This window comes from Tursiops truncatus, chromosome 1 (assembly GCF_011762595.2).
Source record: "Tursiops truncatus isolate mTurTru1 chromosome 1, mTurTru1.mat.Y, whole genome shotgun sequence".
NCBI lineage: Eukaryota > Metazoa > Chordata > Mammalia > Artiodactyla > Delphinidae > Tursiops > Tursiops truncatus.
In genome coordinates this window covers 123979791-124000451 of record NC_047034.1, presented here as the reverse complement: position 1 = coordinate 124000451, position 20661 = coordinate 123979791, and the positions used below count along the sequence as shown (strand labels likewise).

Here is a 20661-nt window from a genome sequence, read left to right as displayed (position 1 = left end):
TGTTGGCAATCTGTATATTTTCTTTGGAGAAATGTCTATTTAGGTCTTCTGCCCATTTTAGATTGGGTTGTTTGTTTTTTTGTTATTGAGCTGCATGAGCTGCTTGTAAATTTTGGAGATTAATCCTTTGTCAGTTGCTTCATTTGCAAATATTTTCTCCCATTCTGAGGGTTGTCTTTTGGTCTTGTTTATGGTTTCCTTTGCTGTGCAAAAGCTTTGAAGTTTCATTAGGTCCCATTTGTTTATTTTTGTTTTTATTTCCATTTCTCTAGGAGGTGGGTCAAAAAGGATCTTGCTGTGATTTATGTCATGGAGTGTTCTGCCTATGTTTTCCTCTAAGAGTTTGATAGTGTCTGGCCTTACATTTAGGTCTTTAATCCATTTTGAGCTTATTTTTGTGTATGGTGTTAGGGAGTGATCTAATCTCATACTTTTACATGTAGCTGTCCAGTTTTCCCAGCACCACTTATTGAAGAGGCTGTCCTTTCTCCACTTTACATTCCTGCCTCCTTTATCAAAGATAAAGTGACCATATCTGCATAGGTTTATCTCTGGGCTTTCTGTCCTGTTCCATTGATCTGTATTTGTTTTTGTGCCAGTACCATACTGTCTTGATTACTATAGCTTTGTAGTATAGTCTGAACTCAGGGAGCCTGATTCCTCCAGCTCCGTTTTTCATTCTCAAGATTGCTTTGGGTATTCGGGGTCTTTTGTGTTTCCATACAAATTGTGAATTTTTTTGTTCTAGTTCTGTGAAAAATACCAGTGGTAGTTTAGTAGGGATTGCATTGAATCTGTAGATTGCTTTGGGTAGTAGAGTCATTTTCACAATGTTGATTCTTCCAATCCAAGAACGTGGTATATCTCTCCAACTATTTGTGTCATCTTTAATTTCTTTCATCAGCATCTTATAATTTTCTGCATACAGGTCTCCTTCAGTAGGTTTATTCCTAGATATTTTATTCTTTTTGTTGCAATGGTAAATAGGAGTGTTTTCTTGACTTCAGTTTCATATTTTTCATCATTAGTATATAGGAATGCCAGAGATTTCTGTGCATTAATTTTGTATCCTGCAACTTTACGAAATTCATTGATTAGCACTAGTAGTTTTCTGTTAGCATCTTTAGGTTTCTCTTTGTGTAGTATCATGTCATCTGCAAACAGTGACAGCTTTACTTCTTTTCCAATTTGGATTCCTTTTATTTCCTTTTCTTCTCTGATTGCTGTGGCTAAAACTTCCAAAACTATGTTGAATAAGAGTGGTGAGAGTGGGCAACCTTGTCTTTTTCCTGATCTTAGTGGAAATGCTTTCAGTTTTTCACCATTTAGGATGATGTTGGCTGTGGGTTTGAAATATATGGCCTTTATTATGTTGAGGAAAGTTCCCTCTATGCCTACTTTCTGCAGGGTTTTTATCATAAATGAGTATTGAATTTTGTCGAAAGCTTTCTCTGCATCTATTGAGATGATCATATGGTTTTTCTCCTTCAGTTTTTTAATATGGTGTATCACATTGATTGATTTGCGTATATTGAAGAATCCTTGCATTCCTGGAATAAACCCCACTTGATCATGGTGTATGATCCTTTTAATGTGCTGCTGGATTCTGTTTGCTAGTATTTTGTTGAGGATTTTTGCATCTATGTTCATCAGTGATATTGGCCTGTAGTTTTCTTTCTTTGTGACATCCTTGTATGGTTTTGGTATCAAGGTGATGGTGGCCTCGTAGAATGAATTTGGGAGTGTTCCTCCCTCTGCTATATTTTGGAAGAGTTTGAGAAGAATAGGTGTTAGCTCTTCTCTAAATGTTTGACAGAATTCGCGTGTGAAGCCATCTGGTCCTGGGCTTTTGTTTGTTGGAAGATTTTTAATCACAGTTTCAATTTCAGTGCTACAGTGCTTGTGATTGGTCTGTTCATATTTTCTATTTCTTCCTCATTCAGTCTTGGCAGGTTGTGCATTTCTAAGAATTTGTCCATTTCTTCCAGGTTGTCCATTTTATTGGCATAGAATTGCTTGTAGTAATCTCTCATGATCTTTTGTATTTCTGCAGTGTCAGTTGTTACTTCTCCTTTTTCATTTCTAATTCTATTGATTTGAGTCTTCTCCCTTTTTTTCTTGATGAGCCTGGCTAATTGTTTATCAATTTTGTTTATCTTCTCAAAGAACCAGCTTTTAGTTTTATTGATCTTTGCTATCGTTTCCCTCATTTCTTTTTCATCTTTTTCTGATCTGATTTTTATGATCTCTTTCCTTCTGCTAACTTTGGGTTTTTGTTGTTCTTCTTTCTGTAATTGCTTTACGTGCAAGGTTAGGTTGTTTATTCAAGATGTTTCCTGTTTTTTAAGGTAGGATTGTATTGCTATAAACTTCCCTCTTAAAACTGCTTTTGCTGCATCCCATAGATTTTGGGTCGTTGTGTTTCCATTGTCATTTGTTTCTAGGTATTTTTTTGATTTCCTCTTTGATTTCTTCAGTGATCACTTCATTATTAAGTAGTGTATTGTTTAGCCTCCATGTGTTTGTATTTTTTACAGATCTTTTCCTGTAATTGATATCTAGTCTCATGGCGTTGTGGTCGGAAAAGATACTTGATACAATTTCAATTTTCTTAAATTTACCAAGGCTTGATTTGTGACCCAAGATATGATCTATCCTGGAGAATGTTCCATGAGCACTTGAGAAAAATGTGTATTCTCTTGTTTTTGGATGGAATGTCCTATAAATATCAATTAAATCCATCTTGTTTAATGTATCATTTAAAGCTTGTGTTTCCTTATTTCTTTTCATTTTGGATGATCCATCCATTGGTGAAAATGGGGTGTTAAAGTCCCCTACTATGAATGTGTTACTGTCGATTTCCCCTTTTATGGCTGTTAGTATTTGCCTTATGTATTGAGGTGCTCCTATGTTGGGTGCATATGTATTTACAACTGTTATATCTTCTTCTTGGATCGATCTCTTGATCATTATGTAGGGTCCTTCTTTGTCTCTTCTAATAGTCTTTAAAGTCTATTTTGTCTGATATGAGAATTGCTACTCCAGCTTTCTTTTGGTTTCCATTTGCATGGAATATCTTTTTCCATCCCCTTACTTTCAGTCTGTATGTGTCTCTAGGTCTGAAATGGGTCTCTTAGACAGCATATATATTTGGGTCTTGTTTTTGTATCCATTCAGCCAAGCTGTGTCTTTTGGTGGGAGCATTTAATCCATTTACATTTAAGGTAACTATCGATATGTATGTTCCTATTCCCATTTTCTAAATTATTTTGGGTTCGTAGGTCTTTCCTTCTCTTGTGTTTCTTGCCTAGAGAAGTTCCTTTAGCATTTGTTGTAAACCTGGTTTGGTGGTGCTGAACTCTCTCAGCTTTTGCTTGTCTGTAAAGGTTTTAATTTCTCCATCAAATCTGAGTGAGATCCTTGCTGGGTAGAGTAATTTTGGTTGTAGGTTTTTCTCCTTCATCAGTTTAAATATGTCCTGCCAGTCTCTTCTGTTTCTGCTGAAAGGTCAGCTGTTAACCTTATGGGGATTCCCTTGTGTGTTATTTGTTGTTTTCCCTTGCTGCTTTTAATATGTTTTCTTTGTATTTAATTTTTGACAGTTTGATTAATATGTTTCTTGGTGTATTTCTCCTTGGATTTATCCTGTATGGGACTCTCTGTGCTTCCTGGACTTGATTAACTATTTCCTTGCCCATATTAGGGAAGTTTTCAACTGTAATCTCTTCAAATATTTTCTCAGTCCCTTTCTTTTTCTCTTCTTCTTCTGGAACCCCTATAATTCAAATGTTGGTGCGTTTAATGTTGTCCCAGAGGTCTCTGATACTGTCCTCAGTTATTTTCATTCTTTTTTCTTTATTCTGCTCTGCAGTATTTATTTCCACTTTTATCTTCCAAGTCACTTATCTGTTCTTCTGCCTCAGTTATTCTGCTATTGATCCCATCTAGAGTACTTTTAATTTCACTTATTGTGTTGTTCATTGTTATTTGTTTCATCTTTAGTTCTTCTAAGTCCTTGTTAAATGTTTCTTGCATTTTGTCTGTTCTATTTCCAAGAGTTTGGATCATCTTTACTATCATTATTCTGAATTCTTTTTCAGGTAGACTGCCTATTTCCTCTTCATTTGTTAGGTCTGGTGGGTTTTTATCTTGCTCCTTCTTCTGCAGTGTGTTTTTCTGTCTTCTCATTTGCTTATCTTACTGTGTTTGGGGTCTTTTTTTTTTGCAGGCTGCAGGTTCGTAGTTCCCGTTGTTTTTGGTGTCTGTCCCCAGTGGCTAAGGTTGGTTCAGTGGTTTGTGTAGGCTTCCTTGTGGAGGGGAATAGTGTCTGTGTTCTGGTGGATGAGGCTGGATCTTGTCTTTCTGGTAGGCAGGTCCATGTCTGGTGGTGTGTTTTGGGGTGTCTGTGGACTTATTATGATTTTAGGCAGCCTCTCTGCTAATGGGTGGGGTTGTGTTCCTGTCTTGCTAGTTGTTTGGCATAGGGTGTCCAGCACTGTAGCTTGCTGGTCGTTGAGTGAAGCTGGGTGCTGGCGTTGAGATGGAGATCTCTGGGAGATTTTTGCTGTTTGATATTATTTGGAGCTGGGAGGACTCTTGTTGACCAGTGTCCTGAAGTTGGCTCTCGTACCTCAGAGGCACAGCACTGACTCCTGGCTGCAGCACCAAGAGCCTTTCATCCACACAGCTCAGAATGAATGGGAGAAAAAGTGGAAAGAAAGAATTAGTAGAAGAAGAAAGAAAGAAAGAAAGAAAGAAAGAAAGAGAGGAAGCAAGGAAGGAAGGAAGAAAGAAAGAAAGAAAGAAAGAAAGAAAGAAATAAAGAAAGAGAGAAAGAAAGAAAGAAAGAAGAAAAGAAGGAAAGAAAGAAAGGAGGGAGGGAGAGATGGAGGGAGGAAGGAAGGAAGGAAGGAAGGACAGAAGGAAGGAAAAAAGAAAGAAAGAAAGAAGATAAAGTAAAATAAAATAAAGTAAAATATAATAAAGTTATTAAAATAAAAAAATAATTATTAAGAAAAAAATTTAAAAAAGAAAAAAAAAAGACAATGCTAGGACAAATGGTGGAAGCAAAGCTATACAGACAAAATCTCACACAGAAGCATACACACTCACAAAAAGAGGAAAAGGGGGAAAAATCATAAATCTTGCTCTCAAAGTCCACCTCCTCAATTTTGGATGATTTGTTGTCTAAAGGAGGGAAGGAAGGAAGGAAGGAAGGAAAGAAAGAAAGAAAGAAAGAAGAAGATGAAGTAAAATAAAATAGTTATTAAAATAAAAAATAATTATTAAGAAAAAAATTTAAAAAACAAAACAAAACAAAACAGACAGATAGAACCCTAGGAGAAATGGTGGAAGCAAAGCTATACAGACAAAATCTCACACAGAAGCATACACATTCACACTCACAAAAAGAGGAAAAGGGGAAAAAATCAAAAATTTTCCTCTCAAAGTCTACCTCCTCAATTTGGGATGATTCGTTGTCTATTCATGTATTCCACACATGCAGGGTACATCAAGTTGATTGCGGAGCTTTAATCTGCTGCTTCTGAGGCTGCTGGGAGAGATTTCCCTTTCTCTTCTTTGTGCTCACAGCTCCCGGGGCTCAGCTTTGGATTTGGCCCTGCCTCTGTGTGTAGGTCGCCGGAGGGCGTCTGTTATTCCCTCAGACAGGACGGGGTTAAAGGAGCCGCTGATTTGGGGGCTCTGGCTCACTCAGTCCAGGGGTAGGGAGGGGCGTGGATGCGGGGCGAGCCTGCAGCGGCAGAGGCCAGCGTGACGTTGCACCAGCCTGAGGCGCGCCGTGCGTTCTCCCAGGGTAGTTGTCCCTGGATCCCGGGACCCTGGCAGTGGCGGGCTGTGCAGGCTCCCCGGAAGGGGGGTGTGGATAGTGACCTGTGCTCGCACACAGGCTTGTTGGTGGCAGCAGCAGCAGCCTTAGCATCTCCTGCCTGTTTCTGGGGTCCGCGCTTTTAGCCGCGGCTCGCACCCGCCTCTGGAGCTCCTTTAAGCAGCGCTCTTAATCCCCTCTCCTCGCGCACCAGGAAACAAAGAGGGAAGAAAAAGTCTCTTGCCTCTTCGGAAGCTCCAGACCTTTTCCTGGACTCCCTCCCGGCTAGCCGTGGTGCACTAACCTTTTCTGGCTGTGTTCACGCCGCCAACCCCAGTCCTCTCCCTGCGCTCCGACCGAAGCCCGATCCTCAGCTCGCAGCCCCGCCCGCCCTGCCAGGTGAGCAGACAAGCCTCTCGGGCTGCTGAGTGCCTGTTGGCCCTGATCCTCTGTGTGGGAATCTCCCCGCTTTGCCCTCCGCAGCCCTGTTGCTGTGCTCTCCTCCGTGGCTCCAAAGCTTCCCCCTCTGCCACCCGCAGTCTCTGCCCGCGAAGGGGCTTCCTAATGTGTGGAAACCTTTCCTCCTTCACAGCTCCCTCCCACTGGTGCAGGTCCCGTCCCTATTCTTTTGTCTCTGTTTTTTTCTTTTTTCTTTTGCCCTACCCAGGTACGTGGGGAGTTTCTTGCCTCTTGGGGGGGTCTGAGGTCTTCTGCCAGTGTTCAGTAGGTGTTCTGTAGGAGTTGTTCCACGTGTAGATGTATTTCTGGTGTATCTGAGGGGAGGAAGGTGATCTCCGCATCTTACTCTTCCGCCATCTTCCCTTAGTCCCTTCCCCAGTTATCTTTTTCGTGGTTCTAAAAACTTAAAATATCACTAATAGAAGCAAACATTTCAATGAAAATAGATAAATGATAAAAAAAACCTCAATATGTAATTAGAAGATAAACATTTTTACAAATGTGTATATATTTGTGTAGTATATTTAATGTACTATATACTATTTGTATATGAGTATATACTAATCTAAATATTAATATTATGTTCAATAAGAATTACATCAAAATTAAATTTGCACGACATAGTAGAATCTCAAGTATTCAGTCTGCTAGTGAAATTATCTATAGCTAATCATAGACTCATGGAAATAGTGGGTTAAAAAGCAACTAGGAAAAGATTTTTAAAAAATCAGAAAATCTTGATTAAATCTCAGTTGCACCTCTTACTTCCTGTGTGGCCAGGATCAGTTCACTGAACATTTCTGAACATTAGCTTCCTCATCTTCAAAATGTTCTTTCAGAAGGTTGTTGTAAGGATTAGATGGAATAAATGATAAATGGTAATACATTGTAAGATATATTCATTGTTCTTGCTAAGGTCAAAGGCCACTATACAGTTTTGTAACATCTTCTGAATTCTCTAAGAAAGAATAAGTTATTTAGCATTTTAATTAATTCATGAGGTTACCAGCCCACTTTTATCCATGTGAGTATCCTTGGAAGATTGTCATATAGTGATCCTTTAAATCTTACTGAATAAAATGAAATATAGTTTATTAAGTTCTTCATTTTGAAAATTGGCAATTTATGTGCATGGATGTTTTGTATTTTTCCAATAACCAGAACATTTGTTTAGCCAGAATTTTTTTCTCAACAGTGTCATCTGTTCTTTTTCTTTATTAAATAAAGGCTAGTTTTCATATTTCTCCTAACATACCAGACATTTAAAATTTTAGTATATGATTTCATTTTTATTTGGGATAATTATGATTAATAATAACTACATTTGCTGAGCTCTTGTATTGTGGTGGACACAGTGTAAGCACATGTACACTATTAATGTATTTAATCCTCACAACAATCCTATGAGGTAGCTAATGTTATCCCCATTTATTGCTGAGAAAATTAAGGTATAAAGTAGCTAAGTATCTTTCCCTAAAATCATCCTTTAAGAGACAGAATGGGAGTTTAGCCCAGGCAGTCTATTCCAGAACCTAGGCTCCTTAAAATTAAACTATGCGGCATTGCTAACACTGCATAATCTCTTGCATATCTGCTTGTGAGCATTCCCATAATGCAACATTTGGGCACAATGATTCTTGGTGATCTTTGATGCCAATAGCAACCATGTAAGTGAAACTTTCCTAGAGCCTTTGGCAGTACTTTCTAACTTGTATTTCAGTTTTTCTGACATACCCTCAAATATAATTACGTCAAAATCAACTAGACCATTTTCGTTTTCACATTCTCGATAGTCAGATACATAAAAGGAAAAGTAATAGCCTATCTAAGAGACTGGTTTATGTAGATTTCCAACCAGGGTAAGTTGTCATCCCTCATCTGTATAATCACGATGACTAATTGTTTTTTAAAATTAAATCACAATTTTATGTAGATACTTGCATTTGTAGGTTATGTTTGTTGTATTTTACTATCTTGAGCTTGTAAATACTAGTGATTAACTAAAGTTCACTTAAATTGTTATTATATCATCATGAAAATTCATGTATTTTCTGAAACATGTAATCAAAATAGTGCACTGAATTAATTCGAGTCAGAATCTAGAACATTTTATATAATTTACATGGCTAATCCTCATACTGAAACTGCAGGGATGGTCCTGGAAGCTTAATTTTGCCCCCATATATAGTATTAAAGCAAATTATGTCTTAAACTCTTGAGGTTTTCACTTGATTTCCTGTCATTGTATTATCATAACCTTGAACTCTTTTTCTCACTTGAAATGATCTTCAAGTGAAACTAAATTTCAAGTTATCATCACACATTGAGAAATGTTTTCTTGTACTTTACATACACAAGCATGGGCATATGAGTGAGCATACACACACATATAAAGTAGTCCCTACCTATGAATGGTTTGATTTAAGGAAATATATTTGGAAAAGTATTTCTAAGAACCAGTGACAGCTTCTCTTAGAAATAGTGTTATGTTACTCTTCCAGTACAAAAGGTTATTTATCTCATATTTCACACCATTTTACATATTGTTTTTATTGGATTATCCTTTCCCAATTTCCTCTCTAGACACTAGAAATATAATTCTCTGTACTACGCACCCTAGGAGACTTTCTACCACCATAACCCATAACAACCACACCATTACATGCTATCTGCCAGCATGTTTGTTAAAACAAGTGATATCCCATTAGAATAATTATGTAGATGTTAAAAGCTATGTTTATATTTTTAAATGATAAATATCATTGTTTTGTTCTGAATTTCCAAATCCTAAACACTCAAGAGTTGTTTAATGTTTTCAAAATAAGCAGAGTGTGCATTGCTGGCACAAAACTGTAAGGTTTACTAAAACCAGAAAATACTAACCACAGAGTATTTGCTGTTTAATATGCCAACCCAAGTTGCATTTGGCCCATTTATTATTATTTTCTGGTTGTCAGCATTAGAAGTAACTGAGAAGTGCACTTTATATTGACCATATTTTTAAGAAGTCACAATGATTAGAATTAGAAAACCCCTCCCAATTTAATCATTAGCACAGAGGAAAGCAGAAATTAAAACTCCTGAAAACTGGTATTCAGAATGTTGTGAAAGATATGATCTTTCTTTCTAAAGGGCAACGTGATTTTTGATAAATGTGTTTGCTTTATAAGTAATCATTCTTTAGTTAATGGGTCTCTGACTTAGCTTGGACTGCTATAACAAAATGCCACAGACTGGGTGGCTGAAACAATAGACATTTATTTCTAACAGTTTTGGAGTCTTAGAAGTCTACTATCAAGGCACCAGCAGATTCAGTTCCTGGTGCGAGCCCTCTTCCTGGTTTGTAGATGACTACCTTCTCACTGTGTCCTCATGTGGCAGGGGAGAATGAGCTCTGGTCTCTCTTCCTTATCTTATAAAAATACTAATTCCATCATGCGTGTCCCACCCTCATGACCTCAACTAAACCTAGTTACCTATCAAGGGTTCCACATCCAAATACCATTACCCTGGGGATTAGAGTTTCAACATATGAATGGGGGTGTGGAGGGAAAGGGTTGGAGGAGTGGAGGGGGTGGGGACACAAACATTTAGTCCATAACAGTCTTTAACTGGAGAATGTTTATATGAGTTTCATCCACGTGTTTTTATATTTTTAACATTGGAATGCCTAAGAAAAGTCAAGCACTCTCCAGTTTACCAGAGTCACTGCCACTCCCTACTGTCTTACTCCTTGCTAGATACTCTTAATGGTGTGGTCTACCTGAATTGTTGACTTTTGATTTAAACCATTTAACTTGTTAAAATTTATCAAGATTTTGGTATTAAAATATTCTGTTAATTCCCTCCTGTAGGATGGAGAACCTAATAAGGGGAAGGAATCCCCCACAATATCAGAGAAGTCCTTGTAAAGAAGTTCGTGCAGCCCTTCGGAAGAGGCCTGAAGAGGAGTGTAAGTATGTTTAATAGGTTTAACTACATTCTAGGTAGACTTAGGTGAGTGGCATAGTAAAAGTAAAACATTAACCTTTAACTGATAAGTCAAATAACAGAGGTACTTAACAAATACTTGTTGATTCTAATTGAATTTATTTTTTTTTAAAAATATCATATGGTACCTGGATACAGGCACTAAGAACATTGTTTTCTTAAGTGTTTCTCTTGTACTTCAGAATGCTCTACTAATAACTTGGTTCCATGTTCAAATGAGATTGGAAAAAGCTACATGATTTACCACATCTTTCTTAGATATCTGTACCATGAATATTATTTCCAACGAGTCCTGAAGTAAAAAAAAAAAACAAAAAAACAAAAACAAAACAAAAAACTTTTAAAGTGTGTTTAAAGTGAACATTTTCCAGTGTCATTTGACCACAATTCTCTTTCAACCTTTTTTTTTTAAAACTGAGGACTCTTTGAAAACAACTTCATTAGGCTAAAGAGTAAATGTCTAGTAGCAAATCTAAATCCATTGATCAAAATGAAACATTTGATTTAATCGAATTTAGGAAAAGATTTTGAAAGAAGTCATGTATCCCCTCAGAAGGCCATTTTAATCCATCTTAAAATTATCAAAATGTTACAATATATAATTGTAGAGATTTTATCTAAATATTGCATCTAAATATAGCATTGTTGGAGATGTTTAACATAATACTTGCATTTTAAGTTTATAAGATGACCCATAATACTAGCTTTCCTCATGTCACTTGCATCTAATTATTTTCAGGGTACTAAATCACAATCCATTATGACAAAAATTCAGAAAAAAATTTCTGAATGATGCCTTTTTACAGGAGTTTACATTTTGTAAGGATAGAGCTAATGCAGTGGGTTCACTGGCATATATAGTTTAGTAGATTTTTAAGGTTATATTGGCATTTTAAATTAGTTTGGAGTACACCATTCCAGGTAAAGACCAAATGTATTAAATCTGGGCACACTCATGGCAAGTAGAGTATCTTTGTTTTGTTTCATTTTATTATAAAGTCAATAGATAATCTGATTGGGTTGGCATCTATGTCATTTAATACAGTGTTAGTTTTCTTTTATTTGGTATATTTATAGTTTCTAGCATTATAAACAATATCCAATTAAAACTAAAATTTGAAAATGAAGGTATAGTTCATGGGCATGTTAGAACAAAAACTGTTTATAAGATGCAGACTCGTGCATAAAACTATTGCTTTATTATTGGGTTCATAGGGAAGCTTTGGGATTTCTCCTCTGTGCTGGTTTAAGACAATCAGCTTAGTCTCTTTTATAGTTCTGCAGATTTTATTTAGAAACTTAGAAAGGGTTTTTGTGGATAATTCTATAGTTGATTCTCATGGAGTCACAGAGTATATTTAATATATACAAAGTTATTTTTCAGGCCTCTTATACTGAGTTGGTCTGTGCCAGAGGTTGACTACCTATGGTCCATTTACCAAATTCATCCTGACACCTGTTTCTGTAAATAAAATTTTATTGAAACAGCCATCTCCTACTTATTTAGGTATTGTGTATGGCTGCTTTCCATGGCAAAGGAAGAGTTAAGCAGTTGTGACAGAGACTATATGGTCCACAAAGCCAAAAGTATTTACCTGATTCTTTACAGAAAAAGGTTTTAAAACCCTGGTCTGGGCCAGTGGTTCTCAAAGTGTGGTCTTCAGACCAGCAGCAGCATTAGCAGCATCTGGGAACTTGTTAGAAACACAAATTTTAAGGTCTACAACCCACAACTACTGAATCCAAATGTCTGAGAGTCGGATCCAGTAATCTGTGTGTTTCGAAGAAGCCCTACAGGAGATTCTGATGCAAGCTCCACTCTGAAAACCACTAGCCTAAGTCAAATGACTGGCGGCAAGATGACATTAAATCACCATGGATACAAAAGACTAATAATGATAGACATATTTCAGAGTTAAGTCTTATTGTTCTATAATGTAAGGTACATAATATAACTGTTTCCTGTGTTGTAACAAGCAAGTCCTCAACAATTGAATCGTGGCAGTCAGGACAATTTTTGAAATATCACTACAGGAGCTCAGCTGGATTGACTGTGTTATTGAACATGGAAGGACATAATGAGAAATGAGAAACATGTAAAGTATTATTCCCTGCCAGAGAGGTCTTCATTATCCCTTGTTAGTTTAATGAACAGTCCTTCTTGTCCTGTACAGACCACTGTTAATTCCCTAAGAAAGAATCCTCTTTTTTAGAATGGGAGGAATATAGTAGTTAATTAAGACATTAACTTTAAAGTCACCATAAGGGTGTTCTAATGTGACACTTAATGAACAGCTGCAGGACCCTGGGTATTATTTCCTTAATCCAAGACTCAGTTTACTTATTTAAAAAATAAGATTAATTAAAGAGCCTACCTTGAAGGGTTATTTGGAGAATTAAGGAAGATTTTTTTAAGTACCTGGTATAGAACTTGGGACTTGGCAAATTTTTTTCCTCCTCTCTCTCTTCTTCTTCATTTATTATTATTGTTCTTTTTTCAAACTAACCATTTGAGGATAGAAAGCATGTTTTGATCATAGAAATAAAAATCTACAGAAATTATAACCACTATTTTTAGAAATAATAATATAAAGCAAGGAACAGGTTGTAAACAAATGACATAAAGCTGGAATTCTTGCAGCAATGTTTGATAGTAATTCGTGTTAGATAGTAATTTGTCTCACACAGTTCTTTCCCTATGATTCTACAAATTCAACATGGGATCTAGACCAAGACTTACTGGTCAGCTCTCATGGAAAGCTGCCAACTTAGAAAGCCAAATGATAGTGGTTTTGTTTTACTGAGAATTGAAAGAATAGTGGAACTTGACTCAGACAATAGGATCCTCCAGATGCAAGGTGAGCCCTCTTGCATTTGGAGATATTGCAAATAAGAGGGTTTTGCTAAATAACAGAATTCATACTGCTGTCTTTTATAATCTTTTATACTTTTTACAATATTATCAATATTAATATCAACATTAGGACACGAGACATAGCTCTTAACCAATTATTTCATGTGAATTATATCTAGCTATATTGCATTTAACATAGCCAAGCAAACTTTCAGTAAAAATTGATTCTTGTAAAAGACAGGCTTTTAAATATGCTCAAGTTACTTACCATTAAAAAATAAAAATAAAAACTTTGTCCTCAAAACCAAAGAACCATTCAGCTACAGCCCTACATTCCCAGACTGTTCTCAGGCAAACCTCTCAAAGGAGTTATCTATACTCACTCCATTTACTTACCCCTGACTCATTCCTCCAAATCAATGTAGTCTGGCTCCTACCCAATCACTCTGCTGAGATGGCTTTCATTCAGACCACTAATAATCTCTTTATGATGCTATATTAGTTTTATATTGCTATGTAATAAATTACCACAAACTTACTGGCTTAAAACAGTTTATCTCACAGTTTCTTTGGGTCAAGAATCCAGGTAGGGCTTGTCTAGGTTCTCTACCTCAGGGTCTCACCAGGCTGAAGTTTCATCATGAACTCAACTGGGGAAGAACCTACTTCCAAGCTTACTTAGGCTTGAATTCACTTTCTTGTGAATTCACTTTCTTGTCGTTCTATGACCAAGAGCCCCGCTTTTTGCTGACTTCCAGCTGAGGGCCACCTTTAGGGTCTAGAGATCTCCTGCAGTTCCTTGATATATCAGTATGGCTGCTTACTTCATTATTTATACTAAAAAACATAAATAAATAAAAGTTGAACTAAAAAATATTCAAGTAACCCACAGGAAGGCAAGAGAAAAAAAATAGAGGAATTAGAAACCAGGGGAACAAACAGAAAACAAATAATAAAATGGAGACATAAGCCTTAACAGATCAATAATTACATTAAGTGTAAATGGTGTAAATACCTCAATTAAAAGAGAGAGCCTGTTAGATTGGTTAAAAAAAAAAAGAAAAAAGAAAAAGTTGCTATACAAAATGCCTTTTAAATGTAAAAATATGAAAAGGTTATATATAAAAGGATAGAAAAAGTATTTAAATGAAAGCTTGAGTGACTATATTTATATCAGAAAAAAGTAAGTCCAGAGTAAAACATAATAAAGAAGATAATTTCATAATGATAAAGGGGTCAGTTCATCAAGAGGATATAACAGTCCTAAACAATCCTAAATGTTTATGACTTCAATTTATTTTTTATAAATTTATATTTTCTTAAACTTTGTTTCAATAGCTTTGCTATGTTGTCTTTTTTAAAATTTTTACTCAGTCCAATTTAGTTTTCAATAGCTAAGTAATTCTTGGTAGCATAGTTGTGATTGTGGCCTGTTTAAAAGAAAAAAAAAAACAATACAATTGTTTTCATATAGAGAAATATCTATGAAGGTATAATTTTTCCTCAAAATTTCCCTGAGTCTGTACTGTGTGAACTAAAATTCCACAGAGGCTTTCTGTTCAGTTTCTGAATAATAAGAAAAATTAACTGAAGAGTTTTTCTTTCTTTCTTTTACCATCATAAAATTTAAATTCCTAATAACATAATTCTATCCTTATAGCATTGATATTTTACTTTTCCTTAATATAAACAATCTGTTTTATATTATCAGGAGATAACATTTAAAATTATTTTGTTTTCAAATAACTAAATGCTACCTTTCCAAATGTCAAAATATTCTTGTATTAACCAGTTTGGTGAAAATCATGATAATTAGTCAGGTTCCTGCCTTCATATTAGAAGTTACTGAACATGATTTAACCTTTCCCTAATGATTCAAGGACAGTTTTATAAATACCCATTACTGCCTATAATTCCATCTGGACATCCCTCCAAATCAAGTTGTCATCTTTCACTTCTGCTGTGATTGTTCTTGCTTTTTAGTTACCCATTCTTTTGGCATTCTGTTTCCCATTTTAGTTTTCTCCTTCAGAGAGCTGATGCACCATCCTTATTAAGAAGTTTATATTAAATATGTGTCAATGAATCAAGGATTGAAAGGCACTCAAGCCTTGGATGATTTATGGTAAATAGGATAAAGGAGTAGGGAACACTAAATGCAGTGTAAGAAGTGGAGTGCATTAATTTAAAAGATCCTAAGGCTACCCTTCTTCTCGTGGATTTCATCTCAATTTTGTGGTGAATCCCCAGATACTTGTATTCTTTACCAGGTTCCTATTTCAAACTATGTATTAATGACTCAAGTATGATGTTGATGACCGGGTGTTACTGTCATCTCACTCACTTGGTCTGGGGGCTTATGCAGTGGGTGTGGGGAAGGGCTCATATCTGCTAAGGAAATTTGAAGTAATCCTCAGGATGGTAACACCATGCTGTGTAGTTATAGACCTCACACACGTGCATAACAATGTCAGTATGCAGAAGAGTTACTATCTTTTCTCGGGCTTCTCTTTATGCTAGGAAACCTCCTAGATGATCCTAGAAAATGTTCCCTATCATTTCACTAGCCTAAATTGGGATGTATTCCTATTCCTGTACCATTACTATACACCATAAGAATGCTATGCACTCACTGGCTTAAGCCTGTTATACTGGACCAATCAGGTTCAAGAACTGGTTTGGTATTAAAAATAATCCTAGATAAGTTAAGGAAATGAAAGTAAGATGATGTATTTGCCATTTGACCTAGCGTAATGGAACAGGTAAGGTTATTCAACACTGTATCCTATACTATTGTTTGTATTGTATATTTGTCTGTATATACTTAGCTATCCCAAAATACTTTAGGGATGGGAATGGGGACAAGGAACAGAAGAAGTGGTACTTGGGAGATCAGGAATCTGGGCACTGATATTAAAGTGACTTCCAGGCCTCTATATATCATTCAGAGCCCTCTTTTCCTATCTAAGCCCTACAATTTGTGGGCAGTTATGTGTCCATTATCTTCAACTGCTCCTTTAACTTTCTTTAAAATACAGTTCCTTCTGGTTTGGAATGAGACCCATTTCCCCTACATCTCCCTTCCATTCTAGAGCCAGCCCTTCTTTCTTTCAAATTTGAACTATTATTAGTCATATTGTATAGATGAAGCTATAGGATCTCAGACATGTTAAATAATTTATGCAACGTCACACAGCTAGTAAGTGCCAAAGCTGGGACGCAAACGTTGTTTGACTCCAGAAGCTACCTTGTTCCTACTGTTCCATGCTATATACCTACACTACAGTATTCTGTGTCCTCATTTTAGCTTTCCATGATTCATTTTCTGAATTTTTAAACATAAACTATCATACAAAGAAATGTATATAATGTGTATATAGCTTAAAGAATTATAAATTAACAGTCATGTGTCTAAAACATCAGGGTTGCTGAATTACACATTCCTATCCAGCTCTGCTTATCGTTTTAGTTAGCATATCCATTCTAGGAGACTAGTCTTTCCCACTCCTCATTTCTTAGGTCTTTCTTTAGGTGACCCTTTCTTAATTCCTACAACAAAGCCAAAGGAATAATATACATGGTTTTAGTACAAGAGGGCTCAAGAGAAACAAGTGGTCAGTGTTTTCTCATTAGCTAGAAAATCTTACTCTTGTTTGACTTTATTAATAGCTTAGATTGTGACTATACAGTGTCATAACAAAAAATAATGTTACATTTTCAACTTGAATTTTATCAGCACACCTGAAATTATTACATGTTGCTTACTAATAATTTTGGCATGAGGTAAAAATAAGATTAAAGGGAGGTTAGATTAAATTAGACTTACAGCCTGAACCTTCTTAGACCAATTAGAAAATTGAAATCAGGCTCATGGCTCATGCAAACTTTATACAAAGTTGATGTATTTTAGACAGTTTTTCCATTCAAGGTAATAATAGAAATTCAGGCAAAAATATGTCTTAAACTCTTCTCTGGAATATCTCCAGGTTTAAACCAGCTTCCTTAGCTATCTGCAGCCATATTTCTCCCAAGATTCTATTTAGGATATAATTTTAGAAAAGATCCACTAGAACTAATTTTCCTAACACCTCTGGCTTAGCAAACCATTTGCTTGAGTTAGGGCTTGACTCTTCACTGGACTTCTCCTTTTGTTTGTTTAAATTAATTAATTATTTTTTTTTTGCTGCATGGTGTCTTCGTTGTTGGGTCTTCGTTGCGGTGCACAGGCTTCTCATTGCGGTGGCTTCTCTTGCTGCAGAGCTCAGGCTTTAGGTGCGTGGGCTTCAGTAGTTGTGACACGTGGGCTCAGTAGTTGTGGCTTGCAGGCTCTAGAGTGCAGGCTCAGTAGTAGTGGCATACGGGCTTTGTTGCTCTGCGGCATGTGGGATATTCCCAGATCAGGGCTCGAACCTGTGTCCCCTGAATTGGCAGGCAGATTCTCAACCACTGTGCCACCAGGGAAATCCCTGGACTTCTTTTAAAATGCAAATTCCTTTGAGGGTAATACTAGTCAAATCTTAAGACTATCATAAAAGTGATTTTAGCTCACTAATCTCAGTAATTACAAGGAATCAAATCTCAAGAGATGTTTGGATGTCCAGGAAGAGAAAGGAAAGGTCAAAAAATCGTTATATAGGTGAGGAGTTTGAAAAACAAATTCACTTGCTACATGTTTTTGCTAAGCGTTGGTTCTCTTATCTGGTGAAAGACTTCTTCAAATAAAATTTCAGCCCTTTCTATATCTTTCCGTATATTTCAGTAGTTACCACTCTACTAATTTATTCCTTCTTTATGAAAAGTTCTCCTTCTCTCCTTGGCAGAGGGCAAGACCTCCCTCCTATTAGTCCCTGAAACACTTTGCACAGATTATTAATGCAGTACTTACAACACAGTATTTTATCCTTTGCTTTCATGTCTATTTTTTCCCCGTTGGGTTGTTAGTTGCTTAAGGGCAGGCAGATACATCTTATCATTTGTCTACCACTAGCATTAAGTACAATATTTGATATATAAGTATCACTCTAATAGAAGTTTACCAAAAACAAATGAACTATAAAAGATACAACTTGATTCATGCCATGATACTTATTGGAGTTTAAAGGCATCCAATAAATAATTTCCATATTCCAGACCAATTTTGGAACCAATTAAGATATTGACAAGATGGCAGGAAGTTAGAGATCAATCATCAACTTTATTACTTTTAAAAGCTAGATTGGAGGACATAGCTGTGATGTTTGGCAACAATGGACATCTTCATACTGTACTCAGATATATGCATACTTAACTGACTCAGCCACAGCAGTACAGAAAAGCCACAGGCCTCCTCATGTGGGGAAGTCTTCCTATAAAATTTATAGCAGTGAGAAACAGACCAGTGTACTGTATCTGTCCTGAAGCAGCTTCACCCCAAAGAAAGATGGAGGAAAGTGTTGGGCTACGCATGTCAAGTTCTTCAAATAATTGGTAAATAATTGCATTGCCTGGGGCTTCACTGGTGGCGCAGTAGTTGCGAGTCCGCCTGCCGATGCAGGGGACATGGGTTCATCCCCCGGTCCGGGAAGATCCCGCATGCCGCGGAGCGGCTGCGCCCGTGAGCCATGGCCGCTGAGCCTGCGCATCCGGAGCCTGTGCTCCGCGACAGGAGAGGCTGCAGCAGTGAGAGGCCCACATACCTCAAAAAAAAAAAAAAAAAAAATTGCATTTCCTAATAAGAGTTAGAAATGAGATAAGAGGTCAATAGTGTTGGGGAAATCTCTCCACACAGAAAATAAGTGAGTGGATAAGAAGCATCTCCACTTGCAATGTTCCTTAGAATTTTTATCTCTTAAACTACTGAGCTTAAACATTAAGCCCTTAGACAACTAGTGGGGAATTTATTAGGGCAGTCTTTGCCAGATATAAACTGCTATTCTTTCATGGACTCTTCTGGTATCATTGGGGGCAGAGAGGAGGAGCAGGGTAGATTTAACTCCAAGACCACTGTAAACCAAAGTCGTGACACTTCATGTTCTACCTGTTATCCCAAATAATGTCCTGCATGGTTAGCAAGGCTTCTGCAATATGATTAAATTACATTCATTTATTCAATAAATATCTACTGTTTGAGTGCCTACCATGTGCCTCTCTCCCTGTTCTGGGTGTTTGTGATACATTGTGAGAAAAGATTTAAAAATCAAACCAAAAAAGGCAAACATTTCCAGTCTCAACAGTCATGCTCTTGTTGGGGAAAGCAGACATTAAACAAAATAAATGAGTTATAATTCATTAGAAGGCGATTCATACTGTGGATAAAAGTGCAAAGTTATGGGGGTTTAGGATTAGAGAGAGATTTGAGGGCAATTTCAAGTAGGGAGACTAGAATATGTAGAACTTTTACAAAAGATGGCATATGTACAAGGAGATGAAGGACTTAGCCACACTAGTTTACAAACTGTAAACTCTATGACTTCTGCATTTAAATTTAACTGGAAGAACTCTCCCATCCATAGGTTAATTTTGGCATGATGCATAGGTGATATATGGGGGAATAGTTACCTATACATACTGTTTCCTCTCTCAGAGAGAAGCTATTAAGACACTTTGCCTTTTTGCAAAGTTTAGAAGCTTGCAATGCTGAATACCCTAGTTCAGCTTGTTTGCAGTGCCTTTTTCCCCAGGCAATATTTTCAAACCTTTGAAAATTGTTGCCTCTTTGAGTGCCAGAGATGGGCTGAATGTGGGTCTGTCTAATAGCATGGTTTCTAAAAGCCGGGTGAGCAAATGTCTTTAGTCCTGGAACCCTAGTGCCCTTTGCCATATGTACTGCTATGGAATTGCTGAGGCCTATGTAGCTGCTGTCATTGTTATCTGTTTCATCTGGAGAATTAACCGCAGCATGTTCCTGGCCTAAAGCAGCTGTTGTTACTTCAGAAATGTGTGCCTCTAGGGACCTAATGAGGCTAAGCGTCTGCTCTTTCAAGAAACTTGCTTTTTTCAACATTGGGCTATTCCAGGCAGGCCTTGAGTAGAATCTCTTTCCGAATATCTTTTTCACAGAAGTGAAATAGGCCCATAGTGTTTTATCTCCCTCTATTGTTCTACTGATTTTAGGGTAATGTTGCCAGATAAAATATAAGACACCTGATTAAATTTGAATTCAGATAAGCAACAAATAATTTTTTACTGTAAGTACATCTCATACAAGATTTAGGGCACATTTAAAATGAAAATATTATTCATTCCTTATCTGAAACTCAGGTAAGGGTGTTTGTATTTGGATTCTACAGAAAAACAAAAACAATAGCATATATATATATGTGTGTGTGTGTGTGTGTGTGTGTGTGTATTTATATATTTTTAAAGAATTTGTTCATATGATTATTGTGGCTGGCAAGTCCAAAATCTGCAGGCTGAAGAGTCAGGAAGAAGCTGATACATCAATACAAATCCAAAGTCCATCTGCTAGCAGAATTCCTTCTTTCTCCAGGGAAGTCAGTCTTTTTCTATAAAGACTTTCAACTGATTGGACGAGGCCCACCCACTGTATGGA

General features: G+C 36.7%; 1 protein-coding gene across 2 annotated transcripts in view; it reads left to right on the top strand.

Moving 5' to 3' along the window:
- LRRC7 (leucine rich repeat containing 7) overlaps positions 1-20661 on the top strand; it is a 497118-nt gene that overhangs the window by 102733 nt on the left and 373724 nt on the right. For both annotated transcript variants that reach the window (XM_033865102.2, XM_073788430.1), the window contains exon 2: positions 10141-10238. In XM_033865102.2, the coding sequence (XP_033720993.2) occupies positions 10141-10238 (98 nt within the window). The remainder of the gene's footprint in view (positions 1-10140; positions 10239-20661) is intronic.